General features: G+C 37.8%; 1 protein-coding gene across 36 annotated transcripts in view; it reads left to right on the forward strand.

Moving 5' to 3' along the window:
- RBFOX1 (RNA binding fox-1 homolog 1) overlaps positions 1-22098 on the forward strand; it is a 968785-nt gene that overhangs the window by 816285 nt on the left and 130402 nt on the right. For all 36 annotated transcript variants that reach the window (XM_086759520.1, XM_086759516.1, XM_086759504.1 and 33 more), the window contains one exon: positions 16670-16912. In XM_086759520.1, the coding sequence (XP_086615646.1) occupies positions 16670-16912 (243 nt within the window). The remainder of the gene's footprint in view (positions 1-16669; positions 16913-22098) is intronic.

The raw sequence follows: 22098 nt of genomic DNA on the forward strand, positions 1-22098 counted from the left end.
ATTTAACCTGAACAGAAGGGAAGAAATAGTTTAGATCTTTGTAAAATTAAAAACAATCTTAAGTGTGTACTTGTGTAACCTAAAGAGTTCCCATCCCTTCTTTTGCGATTTTAGGCAGATTTCCATTTTCCAATCACCGCTGATCTCGCAGGTCGAGTATTTATTGTCTTGCTGCCTTACTCCCCATGTGAGTGAATGTGTGTTTTTAAGCTAGCAAGGCTATTTGTTTTTCTGAGTTCACAAGTGTAAACTTTTTCCATATCTAGTTGCCTTAGCTCACATTTGAAAGTAAATTGGCAAAACGAATGGTTCTTGCAAAAAGAACAGTTATTGCATGTTTTCCTGATGACTACTGAAGGGATATTCCTGAATTGTGGTTCCTTAACTTGCTTGTTTTTCCAGCAGCCTGCTGTTAAACGGAAGGAGTACCTAGACAGATAGTTGCAGGAATGACTGTGGAGAATGAACAAGCTCTGAAGGTGGAAGCGCACAGTCCTCTGGTTGAGACAGCAAAAATATATTTCGTGCCCAGGCTTCATCTGATTCAGCAGAGAACTGGGTTGCATATACGGAACCATTTTGGGGATCCAAAAAGCCAAACCATCTGATAGAGCGTGCAGTCGCATGTAAGGAGCTCCCAAATTTCTTCTGAGTTTGCAGATGGTGATGTGTTGGGCATTGTCATTTCCTTGCTGATCATCTGACTGGAAAGTACAGGATATTCATAAAAACAGCACGCATCCCAAAATCTAATGTAACATAGTATCTCAGTAACTAGGTCAGGCTTACTGTGCCCTAACGATGCTTCTAGTTCGGTGCTCCTGCTCAGTTCAGTAGTTGGAAAGCTGTAGCAGTTTCTGCAAAGCAAAAGACACTGATATGTGAAACGAAAAAAATAAGTTCAGCAGAGTGTCTTCATGAAGCCTAGTTACCTCTTAAAAATAAAATGCAGCCTTTTGCAAAAAGTCTGTGCAAATCGCCCTGTTACTCCCAAATACTTTTAATGCTTTGTCATTTACAGCAACGTGCAAAAGTTTGGGTTGTATTTAAAAATAAAAAGTTTGGGTTCTGCTGAAATTCTAATCCTGGTGACCTGTGTGAGCTGCTATTCAGGGGAAGGGATTTGTTGGAGATCAAGCTCTGCCTGGCTGTATTTCTCTAGTTAATTACTCAAAAATATTGAAAATTCCTCTTTTGCTTCCGTGATCACTGAGAAAACATAGCTGTTTCTGTCGGGAAGAGGCAGCTCTGTTTGTCAGAGGTGATCCGGCACAATAAGATTCCCTGGCAAGCAGATGTTTCATACATGAAAAAAGATATTAGTTCAAGGTAGTTGTGTATGAATATTGGAATCTCTTCTACTACTGGTTTTCAGAGATCTGTTTTGGTGACAGTTAACCACGTTAACTGGGCTGAGTAGACTGGAAGTACAAAATGGCAATATACATGCTTGTGAGTATCTTCACCCACTTCTGATTTATTTTTATATTTATGGCAGGTATTTCTTTAATGTGCCCCTGAAATCATGTGTAAAAGCTACTTTTCCTATAAATTCTGTGGTTTTTTTTTTTTTTTTTCCTAGATTGCGGTTAACATGCAGCTGACTCTTTAATGGTACATACCTGGCAAGTGCGGTTGCAGAGAGTTTTGTTAAGGCTGTTTTAATTATTTTATTTCTAATTGTGAAGTAATTTGTATTTCAAAACTCAGTGTTACTTGTAGGTGAACCACAGGTGGCTTATGAATAAAATTTGCCTGAGATTATTCTCTGAAAAAAAAAAGATTATTTTGAAACTTGCAGAAAAATAAGAGAATTTGAGGACGTGCAAGTTACAGTACTGATGGAGAGTTCCATCAGAAAGGGGCTACCTAAGGCAGTGGGAACCAACGTTTAGCTGAGCTGTGTGGGTCAGTGCAGGGTTTGTAGTGTATTGATAATTTATTTATTTATTTTAAATTGTTATTTTCAGTGAAATGGTGCAATGACGTTGCGCTTTCAAGTTCACAGAAAGTAATTCTAGTAGCAAACTATTCTTTTCAGTTTTTGGTTTATGTATGTAAGAAATGGAAGCAAAATGTATTAAATTATTAAAGCCAAGACAGAGAGAAATCGCGATTTAAGTTCAGAGTATCTTCACCCTCACTCCCACCTTTCCGCTTAGAGCAATAAAGACTTTTACTATGTGTACTGCTTAGAGTTTAAATTAATGTCATATTCTCTGTTTAATTTGAAATATTTTATATCATAATTTGCTTCTGAAGTCTGTGAGAGGTCTTGAGTTCAGGTTAACTGATGTTCAATCTGTGTTACTGAAATGAAATTCAAATAATTTTTAAAAATATTTTATAATCCTTATTAGCAAACAACATTTTCATATCAATTTACTGTGCTTCATAGCTCCCCATTGAATTTGGTTCATAGTTTGATACTATGTGTGTGCGTGCCACTGAAATTGAATTTGGTGTGCATTGCCTCTCTTAATTGATGCTGTTGCAGACCTCCTCATTGGAGGGTTTGAATCTACTTTTTTTTTAAGTATGTATATATAAAGGTTGTCCATTGCTTTTCATGTTCACACTTATGCGTAGTTACTGTGTTACCACGTCAATCAGCATTTTGCATCTACTGTACTCTCAATTGTAATAAATATTAAATGAGAGAATCATACTTTTGCAGGTATCTGTAGAAAGAGGATGTAGAGGAAGTGATAAAGAAGGAGGATATAAAGAAGACTGAGAGAGGCAGAGGGAGGTTTAAAAGACAGGTAATATTAAATCAGGATCTGGATGAGAAGAGAGGAGAATTCACTAAAAGGTTTGGCAAAATAAACTCTGTACATTTGTAGAGGCAGACTTCTACCATTTGGGTCCCTATGTTAGAGCCTAAATTCTATTCACACAGTTTTCATGTGTGCTGAATTCTGCCAAAGTGCATGCTTGACATACGTGCCACTTACCGTTTCGGTTACTTTCCCAGAACGAAATTGATGTTCTCCTTTTTTGTTGATGTGTTTAGTCTCTGGCAGCTGAGAACTGGTTTATTTCTGATGGATTATATAGTGATCATTTTTCATTGTTTTTTGTTTTTTGTTTTTTTTTTTTTTTTTGGATAAGCCCTTAAACATCTGTGGAAAAAGCGTAGTTCAGTAAAAGCTGATCCAGTTTGTGTTGCATTGCTGAAACACCTTTTCTGAGGCACAGTCCCTCACATACCCGATTCTCAGTCTGACAAAAATCCGTAGGCATTAGTGAGCTCGTAATTATTGCTCCTTATACAATGTGCTCTTAACTAGTAGAAAGCAGATGATGTTGCTTTACTTTCTAGAAAACTAGCAACACTTTAATTATACTTTTTTTTGCTGCTTCAAGGAAAATGTCTTTCCTTTTACAGAGGCAGGCTTCAGCAGAACGTGAGCGATTGACAGTACACATTATACTGTAACTGTGGTCCAGGCTGGTATGCATTGTGCATTAAAAACAGAGTGGAATAAATTAGTTTGAGGGTATAATACATATCAGAATTGTTCTATACGGGTATCATAATGTTAAGTAAAAGGAAAAGGCTTCATTAAGTCTCATAGAATCCCTCTTGGCATGGGTATATGAGTAGGTATTCAGGATTTTTCTTAAAGTATGCCGATATGATGAAATTTAACTTGACACGAGTGATGTACTGTACCAAGTGATTGTAATATTTAAAAGAAAAACCACTTTTCTGATTGAATACATGTTACTATCAATTTCTACGTAGCAGTATCTAATCTGAATGTCTTTTGCAGCTAAAACACTTAACACGTTTGCTGTATCCTTCATCTTGCTAGATGCACACTCAGCAAATGCTCAACTGTTCCAGAATTGTTTGGTATCTTATTTCATCTCATGGTACAGTGTGAAAGACATGCAGTTCACTTTGTGCAGGTTAAACGCAGTTTTCAGGCTGGAACTCTTCTCTCCCAAAATAGTCTATGTAGATGCTTATTTTCACTAATTTCAGTGTTTGGATGCTGTGGCTGTTACACATGCCGCTACACTGTATAAACACAAACGTTGTTGGATGTGGTTGCTGTAAATTAGCCTTATGCTTCTGGTAAATATGCCAAAGTTTTCCTCCATGCTGTTTCAGTTTTGGAAATACCTTTCCTTCCACTAACCCTGCCTTCCTTACACACGGAGGTACCAAATAAGACTGTAAACTGAGAAAAATCATTTTTATCCAGTCTCACAATTTATATTATTTTTTTAATGGATATTGTTCAAAGCAATGGTTTTTAAGCTTACCAGGGTTAAGCACCTATGGCATATGGCAGATGCCAGATTTATAGCAAGATTTACTACCATATGTATATGTTCAGTCTTGTAAAGAAGGGCTAGTAAAAAAAAAAAAAAATCTCCTAGAGAAGATGTGCAGCGAGAAGCAATATAGTCCTGCAGATTTGAGGGGAGCTTTAGTCCCTGTCTTACAGATGGAGAAATTAAAATACAAAGACAAATTGGCCATTCCTTTCATAGTAACAGAAGCTTTTTAGAGATTTAACAGAGGAGAACTTGCCCATCAGTATAGTCAGTGAAAATCTTTCCAGTGCTGTAGGAACCGTTAAAGGAATTTGTTCATTTTGTTCATAACTGCACATTCATTGTAGCACTCTATTAATAGGTTTTAGTTTCTTTTCAGCCAGTTGTGACATTCAGCAGTGTTTAGAAATACATCTTGCACTGCACAGGCAAATGTTCTTGCCATTTTTATCTCCTTGGTGAGAAAAGCTTTACCTTTCTTCAGTGTTTGCTAACGACAAACGTTGTTGGAATAAACAGTTCCTCGTTAATGCTATAACAGCGTCTTAACATAAATGTTAACTGAAGTACACAAATGATCTTAGCAATAAACAAGCATAGCAAACTGTAGCTGAGGCAGAGAGCCAATCTGTCTGTTCCTTGTGCCCAATGATGTTTTGATAGTCATTTTAATCTTAGGAGTAAATAACATCGGAGATCATGTTCCATCATTTAATTTCAGTGCCAAAAAAACGAATGCTGCTTTAACTGGTATTTACAAGATGGCATTGCTGTGTTAGTTCGTCATTGCAGCTCAGGTCATCTATGTTCCCTTATAAATAACAAAATGATGCAAATTTTAAAATTAGATAGAGATAGGAAGTGGGCACTGTCTGAAAAAAATGATAAAATAGTTAAATTCTAAATTCTTTATATTTATTTTTTTCCTGAAAATTTAAAGAAGAGAAACAGCAGAATGGTGAATTTATTGTCCATAAAACTATTCTGCTCTGTTGAAATAACTTAATTTTAATAAAAAGTTTATGGACATGAAGATCATAATTCTTGTCTCTTGAAACAGGGAAGTAAGATTTGTGGATATATTGAATTCATAACTATCCTGCCGGATTTGTTTAAAATATTTAGGCGGGGCATATAAAACAAAAAATTCTTCCTGCTGAAACGTTACAGGTAAAATGTAGAATATATGCAATTTCCACATACAATTGAATGTTATTGCATGAGATCTCCATTAACAATCCAGAGATGAGTTGGTTTGGTGGGTTTTTTTTGGAGAGGAGAAAAAAAAGAAATAATAGATTTTCATTTGCAATGTAAAAGATTTATAGTCTGTGAACAGTCTGCTTCTAAGGGCAAATAACGAGGCACTTACCATTTAATATAGATTACATTTCTGTGTTTTAATACCTTTATTATATACAGACTAAAACTGAAAGTTCAGTGAACATGGAATGAACTTCATTCTCTCAATATGTTATTCCATGATGCCTACAGTGCAGAGATTTTTATTTTTCTGTGTTGAACTAGGTAAGGATTCTGATTCCCTTGGGGTTATTAAGGTATCTCTGGATTGAGGTTCTGTAGTTTAGTGTTATTTGCAAATTTGCTGAGGATGTGCTTTTTGTCATTCTCCAAGTTGTTGAACAACGTGAGACCCCGTATTGTCCCTTAAGTCTTCAACTTACTACAGTCATGAGCCAGACTTTAAGCCATTGATCTTGGAGCCTGGCAGTCCAGCCTGTTTTCAACCCATCTGACAGCCCAGCCCTTCCTTCCTCAACTCTCAACTGGGAATGCTATGGGAGATGGCATTAAAAGCTTTAGTGAAGTCAAGGCAGATTCTATCTGATGCTTTAACTTTGTCTGTGAGGCAAGTTGTTTTTGTTTTTTTGAAGGCAACCAGGTTGAGCACTGTTTGCTAGAAAAATCTGTGTTGACCATTTCAAATGACATAAGGCTTTTCTGTGTGCTTGGAAATGGATTCCAAAACGATGTGCTCCATGTTCTTTCCAGGGTCTGAGATGAGGCTGAGTGGTCAGTAGTTCCTTGAATTGTCCTCCTTGCCTTTTTAGAAGACAGGACTATTGTTACCTTATTGTGGCTAGGACAGAGTTAATTTTCACCAGAGCTGGGAGAGGAGCTGGAGCTGGTGGCCCCTGCTGCTGGGGACACAGCTGGGACAGTTACCAATTAGCCCTCAGCTGGGACAGGTTACCCAAACTGGCCCCAGGGCTGCTCCACACCCTGTGACCCCCTGCTCAGGGTATAAAGTGGGGATGGGGCTGGGGGGCAGCTTTTGCTGCTGGGGTGGGAGCTGGGCATCAGGATCCATGGTGAGCTGGTGTGCTGTGAGTGACCTGCTTCAGTATTTGCTGTTATTGGGGTTTGTTTGTTTGTTTTCCATCTCTGTTTTCTTTTCTGTTGTTTTCTTAAACATTTTTTTAATCTCAACCCAGGAGTTTTGCTTTCTTTTCTTTCCCAATTCTCCTTCACTGGAGGGTGGGGGGAGTGAGGGAAAGACTGTGTAGCTTGGTCCTGAGCGGGGCTAAGCTAAACTTCTTCCTTGTTTTATTTCAGTAGAGTCAAGTAATGATTCCCCCATTTGTGATATTGAAACTTGGAACTGTTTCACATGTAATGGATGAGCTGTGGTTATTGTGGTGCTGGCTTAGAAAATGATTCAGCATGAGGGATTGTGAGGAGAAATGTCCCTGTTCTTTTCTGAGGGCAAATCACAGCTCATCAGTGAAGGATTGTGTCCCTGGTTAAGAGAGGTCACTCAAAATGTTCAGTTCAGAGATGGCATGCCAGTTTGTACTCAACTGCTGCTGCCCTTCGGTCTTCTTGTGTAACATTACTTTCTCTGTCCCTACAGCCTTCTTCTACTACAAATCTGAACACCTAGGGCACGCTGCGTTTTGGTGCAGTGACTTCAGTGGTGTTTTTGTGAAGGAGACAGAAGTCTGCTAGGCTGAACAGTGAAAACGCTGTGCCTGTTCACAGTTCTGTTTTCTTGGTTCTCTGTCTGTAATAATTGTGACACACATTACTCATTCTGTCTGGTGTTTTTTTTTAAATGTAAAATAATTTTTTTTTTTTTTTGAAAAATAAGTAAGTTCATATGAAACTGTAGTATGGTTTCTCCAAAACAAGTGGCCTTGAAACGTGTTGTCTCTGCACATGTGACTGTAGGTTCAGCACTTCCTATGGCTGGCAAAGCTGGTAAATACATTGCTGTATTCTGTGATATGTCCGTTAGGAAACCAACTGAAAAAGCAGTTCACTTAATACACTCTGGATGAGGCAGCATCTGTAAATTGGGAATAACTTTGTGTGACTGTGAACCTACTTAAAACAAATCCTAAATGAATTGCTTTAGTTACATTATAAGAATTTCTCAGTTTTCTAGAAATGATCTAACTGTTGGAAACCATACACCTCCAACTGGATTTGATTGCTGTTCTCTTCCCCTCTGCAGACTCATCTTTTGCAATGTTCAAGCCTTGACCAATAAGGTGGCATTTAGAGAAGCTATTTTACTCAAATTCTGGAAATACTTTCACTTGTGTCTAAGTTACAGGGTAGGGACAGTCTCAGTGGAGCCGTGAAGAAAGGCTTACAAAGCATGATGCGGGGTTGTGTTGAGACCAGACATAACCTTGCTACATAAGCATGGTTGGTCACCTCGGCGAGTGTGTCTGGCTTCTCAGGAGCCTGCTAATCCATCCTGGTAAAACAGTCTTGCCAACGCATCTCTGCTGCTTCCACTGCTTGAGCTATGAATAATATTTTTGTCTGCAGTTATAAAAGAAGGCCCAATGGTCCTTGCTTTGCAGATGTGCAGGCTATGTGGTTGTAGCGCGTGTTTCTTTGCTCTCGTGCACATCATCAGGGGTGGTAGCTCTGAGATGTGTGTTAGCTAGGCTGTAAGAACAGATTGATGTTTTTACTGTTTCTTGTAAGGGCTGTCATTTACTGCTTGGACTCTTGCCTTTGTTCTTGCAAATTGAAGACTTAATATTATTAAGAAATGGTTTCTCAGGACAAAGTCTTTTATGTCAATATAACATAATATATGTCTGCTGCTTTGTCTTCCTTCTCCAACTCCCATTGATTGTTTCTTCAGTGCATTAACCTCTCACTGCTCTTGTCACATTTGCTTGTGAACTGATTTGGGAAGTGATCAAGCTTTAAAAATCCCTTATTTTCAGTATTGCAGTAAAAAAAAAAATTGTCTTTTTCAACCACTTTTTAAGGTAGTGAAAAATTAGAAAATTAACATAGTAGCTTTACTACAATTTGTCTTTGGAAGATGGCAGTGATTTTCAATAAATTAATATATAAAATGGAATAAAATCTAATTTCAGTAGAAAAATAGCAGATAAAATTAGAAAGCTTACATGCCTGTAGTAGTTTTTGTTTTAGAGGTGATGCAGAAGGCAGGGAAAAATACTCTTTTTGTGGAGAAGTAGCTATAAAGGCAGTGTTCCTTTACGTATGATGAAAATGGTGACATTTGGTAGAAAATTAAGACATGTCATTGTTTACAACATTGATTTGCATTGTTTGTTGAAACTATTCTTGTCTTGCATGCCGTGTGGTGATTGCCACTTTCATACTGCTCTGGCTGTGGATTAAACAAATGTAAATACATGGTTTTCAGAAAGCATTCCAAATCCATCCCTAATAACAGATATTGTTTCTTGAGGAGAGAAAGCAGACTAGGAGTTGTAGCCAGTCTCTTCCTTGTCAGTAAATCCTTTGAGGAAAGTCATCGAATAGGATGAAAGTATAAAATCCATTTTGAGGCTATTCTGCTACTGTTGAAACCATATGGAATCATCAAATAGTGTAGGTTGGAGGGGAACTTCAAAGCCCATCTGATCCCAACATCCTTTTTTAATCGGGAGTAACTGCACAGATCAGGTTGCTCAGGGGCTTCTCCAGCTGAGTTTTGAAAGTCTCCAAGATGTCATAAGCTCTCTGAGCAGTGTTTTCCTGTGCTTAACTTCCTTCACATTAATTTCATTCTATGTAGTGAATCAGAACCTACCTTCCTGCAACTTTTAATTCTTAATTCTTCTTTCACTCTGTGCCTCTAAGAAAGGTCTCTGTAACCATCTATTAAGTTGGAGAAGATGCAGTTGTCTGTTAGCCATCTCTTCTGCACGCTGTGCTAAAGCAGCTTCCTCAGCCTCTCCTTGTGTGTTGTGCTCCAGCCCTTCAGCCGTCTTGGCCACCCACCACTGAACTCCCAAGTCTGCAAGTACATCTCCTGTCCTGGGGAACTCCAGACTGGAGACGTTGTTCCAGGTTCTGTCCTACAAGTGCTGCGCAGGGAGGAATGATGTCTCTCCTCAGCCCACTGACTGTGCTTTTGCTAATGCCAGCCCTGTGCAGTTAGCCTTTATTGCCTCAAAGGCGGGCTGAGGATTCGTACTTGACGTCCTGTTCACCAGGACTCTCGCTGATCCTTTTCTGCGAAGCTGCTCCCTTGCCGGTCAGTCCACAGCCTGTACCGATGCGTGGGGTTACTCTGCCCCAAAAGCAGGACTTTGGTCAGGTTCTTGTCTAGCTTTCCAAGACCCATGTAACTGCTCCCCCTATTTGCTGTCATGTCTGAATCTGCATTCTGACACTTCATGCAAGTCTTCCACAAAAAGTGTTCAACGACTTTGGATCTGATCTTGATGCCCAAGGGATGGCACTCATAGCTGACTGACAGTTAGACTTCTAAATGTGGACTGCTGTTTTCTTTAAAGGCCACTAACTCAGGCAGCTTTTTATGCACCTTATGTGTTGACAATTTAATCCTTCTTTTTTTTTTTTTTTCTTCTTTTTGGGTGCAAGGATGCTGTATCATCTTCTTCGCTATGCTTCAGTAAAGGTGTACTTTCCTGTATTGGTTTATGGGAAAGGACAAGTTCCTTTTATTACCTTTCTTTTGAAGTGTTTTAAGAATCAGTTCTCATTGTGAAAATGAATTGTAGATACACCTGCTGAATGCTCCAGATTTTCTTTCTATATGGGTCTTCAGCCAGTTTTGGAGGCTCGTGTTTTCAAAATTTGATGTAAAATTTTTTCCTTGTATGTAAAAAAAGAAAAATATTGGGTGATGGAATAGAAGGATGAGTTGCAGTTGAAAAGACCTGTATAAAATACTCGAGAGTCAGATTGGAGAAAGTGAGGGATAGACAGGAAACTAGAGAAAAAAAAAAGATTTAAATGGTTATGTGGAAGCAAAACAAATTGGTGTGACAGAGCCATGTCCATTTGGGCCATTGGCAGGAGAAAGAATTGTCATGTGGGACAAGGAAAGCTAGTATAATAAATCACAGTGTCATAAAAGGAGTAGAAAGTTTCATCAGTGACAGCTGGAAAGGATGGAGGTGTCAGAGGGAATGCTTTATTCCTGTATGTCCATACATCCATAATACCGTGTGGTCTGGAATGCAGGCAGGAATTCAGACCAGGACTTAGCTTTTGATAAGTTGTTTGCCGCCTTCTGTTACATGTAAGTAAACGTATATAACTTTCCTACTTTGCAGGGTGTTGTGATGTTTCATTAGTTAGTCTGTTCCATACTTCAGGCACTGACACAAAATTCATATTTCATTTTCAAATGTATGTGAAGCAGTAGCATGAGCACAGACTTCTACTGGCATACAGTATGTTACGCATGAAGGCAACCAAAAGTAAGTGTTTCTCTGCTATGGGACTAGAGATGGTGCTTTCTTGCTAAGGTAGTAAAGAAATTCTCTTTTGCTTACTTACTGTTACCTTTTTCCCTTATGCTTGCCGGAAAAAAATATTTTGCGTTATCTTTCTTATTTTTGAGGATACCTTTCTTTCAGAATGAGATTGTTTTTTAAATGAAATCTGAATTTGGCTTTGTACCGAACCTTCCAAAAAAGAGAGGTGGCTGGAGAATTCATTTTGTGTGATTGCAGAAGCAAATGATCTCAGTCAAGTGGCCTGGTCAGATAATTAAGCTACAACAGAGGAAGCTCGCGGAGTCAGTCGGTTGTGATTATCGGTCCAGCGTGGTGGGGTGTCTGATTCCTTCTAAAAAATTTGAAGTGGCTGCTTTTATTATCATTAATTGGGGAGTGCCAGCAACAAATCTGGAAGAATTACTCTGCCACTTTAAAGAAATCCAATATATTTCAAGTGGAATATAAGTTTAATAATGAATTGATGGCTATTTATCTGCTCTTCTGCCCACTCCTTAGAATTCGAACATTTATAACAATAATTCCCATGTTACATGTCTGCCTGGTTTCTGAATTCTTGTGTCTGTAGGCAGTCTGCGACAGAGTGGCAATAAATGTGTTTTCTTTGGGGCTGTCTATATCTTCTTAGGTTTGGGTTTGGTTTTTTTTTGTCTTTATTATGTGATTTATCTAGAAGTTTAATAATTTTAAAACTACCTTCAGAGAATCTCAGAAAGTTCCTTTAATAGTGAAGAATTAAGTCGCTTGAAGTGCCTCACAGAACTGAACCTTGGAAGCATTTTTGAAATATTTCACCTGGTAAGCGAGAGGGATGTCATAAAGCAAAACAAAAAAAAAAAAAAAGAAAAAAAGGAAACTATTTCATTTGTATGGAAGGATAAAGTACATTTAATCTAAAACAGGCTACCTCAGTATTGATGCTTTACTTGTGGAGTTCAGCAGTTTTAAAATAGAAATCGCGTTGGTATTTACCACATGTAGGATGAATTAGTCGCATAGAAACGACACACGTTACTGTACATTGTAGTTACCAAAAGCCAAGGCACTGGAAAGTTACGAATTTTGTAACTTTGAATTATAGCCGTCTTAATTTTAAAACAAAAATGTTTGGCCTCCGGCAGCTTACATAGTAGCATTTCTAATGTTTTTTAAACAGCTATTAATGTAGTCAAGCTGTGCTTTTTCTTCTTCTGTGTGCAATCATCTGCTCAGTGGTGCGCTCTATAACTGGTAGCAGGAGAGGGAGGAGTGGCTTGCTGTGATTGATGGGGCGAGGCCCAGCAAACTGAAAGAGTCCCATCTGGATTAGGTTTTGGGAGCAGTCAGATGTTGAGAAGGGGGGTCAGGAAGCCTTGCGTTAGCTCCGTCTCCTTCATCATCCACACTCGTGCACGCATTACGCTGCTCACACGCCCTCATCCATAATTGATGCTTGCTTTGGGCAGATGCTGCATGGCCTGGGACTAGAGCAGCTGCTAAGTTTATGGAGAATAAAGGGAGCAGGATGGTACAGCAGGTATTTTCACTTTTATTTTCACTCAAAACTCTTGATTTTAGTCAAGCCAGGGCATTTCTTATAACCAGCTGCACCGCTGCTTGCGAGATTTCTAATACGTGTTTTCTTGCTTAAATCTGAAGGAGTGCAAACTCCGGTGGTGATGATGTGTCTCTGCTGTGCTTGGTATATCGAACTGAGCCGTTCTTGTCACCAGCAGTTTTACAGAGTAGTGTTGCGTTTCTCTTCTTTGTTTCCGTGCCCTAAGGATATGATGCAGTTTGGCTCATTTAACTACAGCACGAGAGGTGTTCTCTAAATGTGAGGATGTCTCTTGCCAAAGAAACAAAATGCACCAAACAGAAAATAGAGTGAAACAAACAATAAACTGTTAGACTTGAAAATGCAGGCAAGCAGAAAGGTTTTTATTGAATACATTTTTATGCTGCAAATGTGTTTTTAAAAAGGAACGCTGCATAAATAATGTTTTCTGTGCTCTGTCTTTTGTGTACAAACATAACGGGCTTGCTTTATTATGTTTTGACACTTTTCATGCATTTCTTAATTATGAAATCCTTTCAGAGCAGAAGATGCTGAAAAGGCATGTTGAGTTCTGAGATACTAGGAGCATTTTAAATAGTAAGCTTTTCTTCAAATGGAGTAATATATATGAAGTAGGAGCAACTTCGCTTACCTACATCATTGGAATGCTTTCTTTTTTTTGTTCTTTTGAGTTCAACATTTAGCCAGAAAGTAATAAATTTGATTTTATACACTGCCACGTAAAGCATATTTTTGAGTTGAAATGTGGTTTTCATTAAAACTCAGGCCAGAACATTTAGCAGAGCCTGACTGTCTGCCATCCTTTGTTCTTCTTTCTGTTGCCAAAAACTACTTTATTAAAAACCATGCACAAAGTGAGCATTAAGGGGTCATTTAATCCTAAAGATACTTGGAACCGAGTCTGAATGGACGACTTCTGTTTAGCCTCTCCTGCCTAGGCTGTATTAACGACGTCTGTGTACTGTCATCCGCAGTTCGGAGATTGCTCTCATACCTGAGTTCATAGGCTAATTGAGGATCAATATTTCCTGTTGCTTTTAGAACCAGTTCATATTTTCAACTTAATGCATTAGATCTGTTATTTCCTTTAGTCATTTTAGTTCTCTCTATTTTAAAAAGCACAATAAAGGGGCATTTTAGGTGATTATACTTAAAGAATTTTTTGTTCTTTAAAATCTATTCAAATATATCTGACTTTTCTGTGGTCTGGGGTTTCCACGAACACGTGCATTAGCTGACACTGCATTGTTCTTGATATAAATTAATATTCTAAACAATCAGCTCTTGGCTTGATACCCATGTGAGTAGTAGAGACCATGTTTATCCATACATGCTTTTATACTACACTGTCATACTGTCTGTTGCATTGATTGTAAATCATATGTTCACACTAATTTGAAAGGCTAGGAAAGGCTACAGCAGGCACCGATTTTAAGAGACAAACAACTCAGATTTATTGTCACTCTCATTTTAAACTTATGGCCTACACTGGACTCTGCAAGTATTATTTCTTTCGGGGTTTTGTTTTGTTTTTTTTTTTTTTTTCTGCCTAAACATTTAATGACTGTGCAATGCCTGAACTGATAATCTTGCAGGGCGGTTTCCTACTCTAAGCATGGTGGAGTTGTTTGTTTGTTTGATTAATGGCAAGGCTGCAAATCCTTGACTATGTAGAAGTTTTATATATTTAAAAAAAAAAAAAAAAGAGACAAACCCCTGACCTTTTGTTGTTTACTTATTAATGGGGTCTTGGTTATAAATAAGTGATCCAGACCTCAGCTCAACAAATCTAATGAAAGAGTCTCTGCAACATGAGGGTGCTGGGGAATTGCCATTTTCTGATGGCCATTTTCTGATAAATCTGAAAAGTGAATTGTTTGGAGTTGCTGGTAAAAATAATAAGGAAGTTCAACTCTCTTAATTAAATATTAGCTGTAATTAGCACTAAATGTGAATGCTTTGAATATTAATTAGGGTCTCATGGCACTGCTGTCAATGTTAATGAGGAACAGTGGGGGTCTCGGCAACATCTGGTTTAGGACTTAAGGTAGTATGAAAAACTTCAGATCAAATGCACCTGGACATTAGCCTTTGCTCCCTTTTGTGCCATTATTGTTCTTTTTTAACAGCTGCTGACTCTAGTGTCGTGTTTAGCATCTGACATGAAGGAATAGCTTCAGGACCAGCAGTAACCAGCTACTGGGTTTCAAAGCCAACACGGTGAAAATGCTTATGTAGGCAGAAGTTTGGTTTGCTGTTTTTCATTCTTACCACTTGCTGAAGTCCGTCCTGAAACAGCTGATTAAAAAATTTGAGATCCCCTGTCTCCCTCCACAAGTGTTAAAAATCCTTCTTTAACATTTAATAAATGTCTCTGGTGTAATCCAGTCATTGCTGGTTTTTACTTAATTTGGAATATTTTTTTTAATAGTGAAAATATTAGGTAAAAGAAAGAAGAAAAGGACTTCGCCATTTTAATATAAGAGGATATAGGTACACATTTACAAGCGTTTTTAACCTCCACTGAAATCTAAACCAGGAAAATTTCAGTGCAGCATTAACCTTGGAATGATTGTAGATATATGCAGATGAAACTTACTGACTTACAGCTGTGAAGTAGGTAAATGTCACTGTTTTCATTTTAAAGATGGTTGAATGAAGCAATGTAAACTACTTGCTCAAGGCTGTATGCTAAAATAGTAGCAAAGATGGAACTAAAATTAGAAAGGGTTTGCTGATCTAAAGTTTTAATTTTTTAAGACACACTGAATGTCTTTTACAAAGGCAAATTTAATTTTCCCTGCTAAGCCTGCCATGCACGAAGGCTTATTCCTGTGCTGTGATTTTACAAGTTCTTAGAAGTTCTTGCATTTAGGACCAGTTCAGGTCAGAGAACTGATGTGTGAATTAGTTGAACTTGACTGGAAATGTCCGTAAGTAAGTGAATACCTTTTATTCATCCAGCCTATTTTGAAATTAGGAAACCAAGGACTCAGGTGTACAAATAAGCCAAGTCTCTACAGTCCTTCTCTGCAGGTACTTGTACACGCTTTGGTGGGAGAATGATGGTATTTTAAAAACTAGTGGAAGTTTTACTCAAATATTTAATTTTGAGTTACTTGATATTTAGAGGGATAGTTTTATCTTGTAAACCAGCTTGTCTGAGTTTAAAATAGTCCCTGTGTTAGTGTCCTCTAGTGCTGTGTCACCTGCAGCATCAGGTCATGTACATCTTTTATATAGGTTCTGAAAGATTGTTCTGTACGTTTCCTTCCCTGATATTATTACTGTTTGGTATGAGCAGAGCATTTAGGCAGAAGTTGCTAATTGACAAATTAACTATACTTTATTATGTCGAACATAAAGATGGAGCTATCTGTAAAGAGATGAGGGCGTTTGTTTTTAATTGTATAAGCTTATTGTAATATGGAAATGAAATGCTATTATCTTAAAATTTAAAGCCTTTAAAGTTCTCAATTCTGTTTCTTTTGACAGATTACTTTTTTTTTGTTTTTTTTTTTTTATTTGTGGTGTGTAGTTGCTCAATTCAGTGTATCTCAAAGTATTTCTGAATGTCTCAGAGCATTATATAAATATTTTCAGTGTTACAGTTATGTTAACAGGATGCACGCAAGCCCTGCTCTGTGTGCAGGTTGCGGATGTTACGTTCTGTGACTGGTAGGTTGGTAGGTTGGAATGGATCACAAGCCGTGGGCGAAGCTTGTCAGAGCTCTGTGCTGGCACTTGTGCTTGGCAGCCTTGGAATAAACTGAGCTTTGTCCCTCCTCATTGTCTGAGTTGAGGCGTTATTTCAGGTAGATTTCACTGACCTTTCCCAGTTAAGGAGTAGTCTACAGTTATCCAGAGAACAGTAGTTCTGTTTGTCTAATTATAATAACATTTAATAGGGCTAACAAAATTGATTTAATTCAGATAAGAAACTTTCATCTCAAGAAACAACCACTGTGCCCTTTTTGGGCCAGCAGTTTTAGCAGAACGCTATTGCTTTCTGTGTTACGTGTGCAAGATCATCACTCATTTTATCTCACACCACGTTTCTTTTTCTTCCCTTTGGTTTTTACAGGGTAATCAGGAAGCTACAGCACCTCCTGACACAATGGCACAGCCTTATGCCTCGGCCCAGTTTGCTCCACCTCAGAACGGTATCCCCGCAGAATACACAGCCCCGCATCCTCACCCCGCTCCAGACTACACGGGCCAAACCACGGTTCCAGAGCACACGTTAAACATGTACCCCCCTGCTCAGACGCACTCCGAACAGAGCGCAGCGGACTCAAATGCACAAACTGTCTCCGGCACAGCCACAGTAAGTCAAGGCTTCCGCTCTTCCTAAAGCAGTGTCTTTCAATTTCCATGTGTCTTTAGTGATCTGTGATTTATTCTTAAGTTACACGTAGGCTTGCATGTCATTTCTGTTAGGATTACTCAACATTTCAAGGTTGAGAGTCTGTCAAAGTTTATTGTTGAACTTGGAGAGTATAATATGGCTGCTTTTGGAACCTCTTAGTAAGTGTGGGAGCTTTGTAGACTCCGTAGTTTCCTTTTCTGCAGTGTCAGACAGACAAAATGATTAATAGCAAGCCAATGAATCATAGAATAAAGTTTGACTAAGTCCACTGTGGAAAAACATTGCAAAAGAGTGTTTGTAAGCATTCATTTGGAGAAACAAAACAAACCAGGCAAACTTTGTTATTTTCAATGATCTCTGTAGTTGTGACACTACTGAGTGGTTTTTCATGGAAGTGTTCATTGAATGGAACTGTGTTGATGTTACTTGCAGAGCTGTGTGAATGAGTATTGTGAAGAGCGTGTCTGTCATACTGTGTTTTCGGGAGAGCTTGTTGGTGTAGCCGTTACCAAAGCTGTGTGTGGGTCTGTGCTCAACAGCAGAAATGATAGATTTTCCTTCTGTTTGATTGATATATGAAGTTTCGAGGTGTCATGAGTTACACGAGAGACTCCTTGGATGGCCCTACCTTGTAATTTAAGTCACAAATGTCACACATTGATAGTTTAGTGTGTCTTTCTTAATTCTCAATGGGGACCCAATATATCCAGTGCCAACAGCTGGCAGGTTTCTGAGCCATCCGCCGCTGGCATTACCTGTGTAGGACCTGGCACAGAACAGGCAGCACGCTACAACTTGAGCACGCACTTGAAACATCTCTGCTAGCTGTCCTCGTCCTTGCTGCAGCCATGCTCCAGACCTCCCCTTTCTCACCTGAGGGGTATCCAACCCTGAAAAGTTTCACACATTAGGGCAAGAGGAAAGGGAAACTGCTCCCCTAAATGAGCTGTTCTGAAGATTTATGTTTATTGCCGTGTCACTAATTTCTTTATATGAGTTTGAACCGGAAAGAGAAGTGATAGCAATAGCAAAAGCACAAAAGGATATTCCTTGGTACTGTCATGGAGATGTCCCTGTGAATTAATTACACAGTTTTGTGGTTTATGCAGTAAAATGTTTCAGTCCTTTTGTTTTTGACTTAGTAACTTATTGCCCTGATTGGCCCTTTGCTTTAGTAATGAGAGAAAGTTTAGTTTGAAGAGCATCCTGTGTACCTATATCTCACAGTGTTCTTTGCAATTCTACAGCGTCTCCTCTGTATCATCTCTTTGTGAAGTTAACTTCCTAGTTCTTTCCAGCTTTTAAAATTTTCTTCCATCATCATTTTTTATTGTTGTCAAACTCCTGTGATGTGCCACTTCAGAGCAGGAACTGTAAGCTGAATAAATACTCTGGAAAATTGACTAAAAGTATATTCTTTCCTACTCTCCTTGCCCCGTTCTTTTTGTATTTTGCTGTTTTACTTGCTCTTTTGACCACTGCTGCACACTGAACAGTGTGATGCCCAGCTCAGGCCTTTTGTATTTTGAAACGGTTGGTCTGTTTGCAGTTTGGTTCTGAAGCAAAAGAGTGTCAGTGCTAAAATCAGTGGTAAAACACCTGTCGATGCGAGTGGGACTGGAGCTCATCCCTCATCCTTTGTTGCTTTGAATTTATTGTGTTTCCTTACCCCTTTCTGATTTTTCAGTTTGAGGAAGAGTTAGTCTCTTTATCAGGTAAGATATGCATTTTTTCCAACATCTTCCATGGTGAAGGCTGATTAAATAATTTGGATTTCTGCAATGCCTTTATCTTCAAGTGCTTTGTTCAATCCCAGCTCTAGCAAACCAAATTATTCCCTTGAGAGTTTCCTGCTTCTGGTATACTAATAGGCTTGATTGTTGTTTGGTTTTGTATCCTTTGCTAGCTGCTCTTCTTCCATTTTACCTTCCTAATATCAACTCGTGTTTTACCTGTTTATACCCTTTCTCCCTTCTGGTTCCAGTTGGAGGGAATTTCCATTCTCTGAAGAATAACACATCAATTCCACTAACATTTTATATTTGCGGAATATAGCTTACTTATTTGCTTTTTTTTCTTTGTTTTGGATCCTTTTCTTGCCTTCCTGTTTCTTTTCTTACTGAGGAATGTGAGTAACTTTTTGAAGTAGCTCCCATGCTGGTTGTGAATAATTAGATTTCCTTACTTTCAGCTTTAAGGTATTTTTGAGAAAGTTTTGTTTTGTTTTCTAAAAAGATTTTTCTTCTAAATTGCAATGTTCTGTTGAGAGCTGTGGATACTATCCCTCTCTGGAGAACAGTGCATTGAGAAGTTTACAAGAAGCATGGATCTGTGGATACACATTGTTCAAAGTAGCCTTGACGTTGGATGTATTACTCACCAGTTACTTTTAGGAATTCACAGGCAAATACTGTTTGCACAATTTAGTTATGGGTACCTAGATCTCAAATCGATTATGCTATGTCTTATTAGCATTGCACTTTACACACTGTAAACACATTATAAACAGGTGTATGCAGATGGATCCCAGGCAGGTTTGACGTGGGCTTTGTAATATTATGAGGGTCTGACTGTGTACGTCTCTCTGTAGGTTTACCAATACATATTTTTATTATGAAATAGAGCTTCAGTAGCTCTGTGCCAACATCGTAACTCCACGTAGTCTTTATTGTTGAAGGAAAAAAAAAAAATGTTTTTTTTTCAGTTCTTACCAGCTTTCTGAATAGTTGGTTTCCAGTCTTAAAGAATTTTAAGTGGAATTGATGTAGGGACACTGTGGCATTTGTTTGGTAGGTTCCAATATTTTTATATAGTTTTCTTTCAGTAAATTGGATTATGTGCATTTAAAAGACAATCTGATGTTCTATCATTCACAAAATAATCCTGTTGTGATTAATGTAGATTAGATAAACTGTTGGAGGCAAGACCAGTTTTTGAATTTGCTTATTCACACGCATATTTATGTACAGGTACCACTAAAAATGGATTTTAAAATTTTGAAATATGAAGCTAATAAACTGCAGGGCAATTACCTAATTTGTAGAACTACTACCAGAAGTGACTTAACCACATCCATGAAGGACTGAATGCATGCTGAGGCTAGACTTACACCCTGGCTCTCTCTGTGTGTCCCGGGTTCTTTCTTTGGATCTGCAAGAGCCGTACATTGAAGCTAGAGCTCACATTGGGTCTAGTGCAACCTAAACCCCAATAAAGATACAAATAATAAAGACAGGAGTTGAAAGGTTTTGTTTTTTTTTTTTTTTTTCAAAAAGTAAAGAAATTCCATGCAACTTCTTTTGACTCATTTACTGCAACGCAGAGTGAACCTGGCCCAGCTGGAATGGCTGTCAGTATGCTCGTTTGCTGCAAACTGAACAAGATTGCTCTCATCAGTTTTATTATGTGTTTGCTGTTTTGTGCACAGTTGAGTACTATTAGTATAGAAATTCTGTAGAATAGATTTCCTTATGAGTAGAATCTAAACGTTTTAGTAGAGGTTTCCTGTGTTGTCTTTGGTCATTCAGAGCCTTTTAAAATCAAGTGTAAAGTGCTACCATGCTAAAAAGGCAGTACTTAAAACTGACTGAGTTGGTGTGGGACATCAATCAATAGAGCCTTACAGAATATATAGTACTTTTTATATGCTGTGAAAGCAGCCAAATCTGATCAGAGGAGAAGGTATGTTTTACTTTGAGTAAAACTGATTTTTTTTTTTTTTGAGAACTTCGTATGAATGGATTCTTTTTTTTTTTCCTTTTGAATTTTACTTTTTATAACAAAACATTGTTTGAACCTTTTTATACCTTGAGCTTCTCCAGGGAGTAGCATAATATCTGAATATAATGCTCTGTTTATCTTCTGTCATTTGTAGCACTGACTTTCTGTGGGCTTCCAACTGGTATCTACTCTCTCAAAAACTGTGCCGTTTTCCTTACACTTATCTCTTAGTTTCATTCCATAGTTCTTTTCAGTTAAGAAAACATTTTCATGCTTGCTTTTGCTTGAATTGACTAACAAGCACTTAGAAAATGGTAAATAAGGAGTACGGAACGTTCTGATATTGTTAAGATTTTACTTTTCTGCATGTTATTCTTAACTAATGCAAATATAATTTAATGGACATTCATTTAGCCGTGAAGTTGTGGGATTAGAAATCCTCTTTTACTTCCAAAAAGTCTATTTCCTAGTGAAAATGAAATTTTTTAATTTATTATTTTCATAAAATTAGTATAAAACAGTATTCTGTTAGGGTAAGTATTGGTCGTAAGAAGTGCTTAGCTTGTATGTATAGGGATTGCTGACTTTATTTTGATGCTATGAAACAAAATGTACAGGATGAAAGGGAAGTAAATGGTAAAGATAGGATGGTTTAGCTGAAATAATATAAAATCATCTGCAGGTAATAAAATACTGTCAAAAGTTACTTTGAGTCTTCTCTGAGTAATATGGTTTTCATCTTTTTGGATCAATATGTTTAACTTTAATCGAGGAAGTGGTCCGTCTGAGTATATGCATTAATCAATACTCATCCACTACTGGGTTATTTAAGTGCTGGTAGGCTTTTGGAGTTGCATAGCATCAAAGATGCTTTTAGTCATTAACAAAAATAGTAAATTGCTTCTTTGAAGAAGGATGGATCAATGGTAAGTGTGTTACAAAGTTATGGTAAAAGTAACATGTTAGATCGTTTTTCTGAGTGGGTTTGAGTGTTATGTTAAGTACTTACACATTTTAAAGGATTTTTAAGAAAGATATTTGATCATTTTATGAAATATAAAATCACCTTTTACCTGTGTAGATGTGTATATACGCAAACATATTGTACATATATAGTTCCAAGAGTAAAATTTGTTCACTTTTCACCTGTGGTTTTAATGCCTGACTTGCGTTAATGTTTAGTGGAAGATGAATATGGAAATACAAAGGGCGTTGCCTGGACGTGTGTAAGAAAGTGGGTAATGGTAAATTTAATATGGTTTCTTTAGTGTTTCTTATTCCACCTGTATTATACTAATAATGGAAGTATGTTCTGGTAAATATTTGAGTTTCTAATTATGCTCTGTGTTTTTTGTGTGTGTTTTTTATGTAAATGTATTATGTATGTGTGTATTTTTTATGTAGAAAATACTCTGCTCTAAGCT

This window comes from Chlamydotis macqueenii, chromosome 15 (genome assembly GCF_036417535.1).
Source record: "Chlamydotis macqueenii isolate bChlMac1 chromosome 15, bChlMac1.mat, whole genome shotgun sequence".
NCBI lineage: Eukaryota > Metazoa > Chordata > Aves > Otidiformes > Otididae > Chlamydotis > Chlamydotis macqueenii.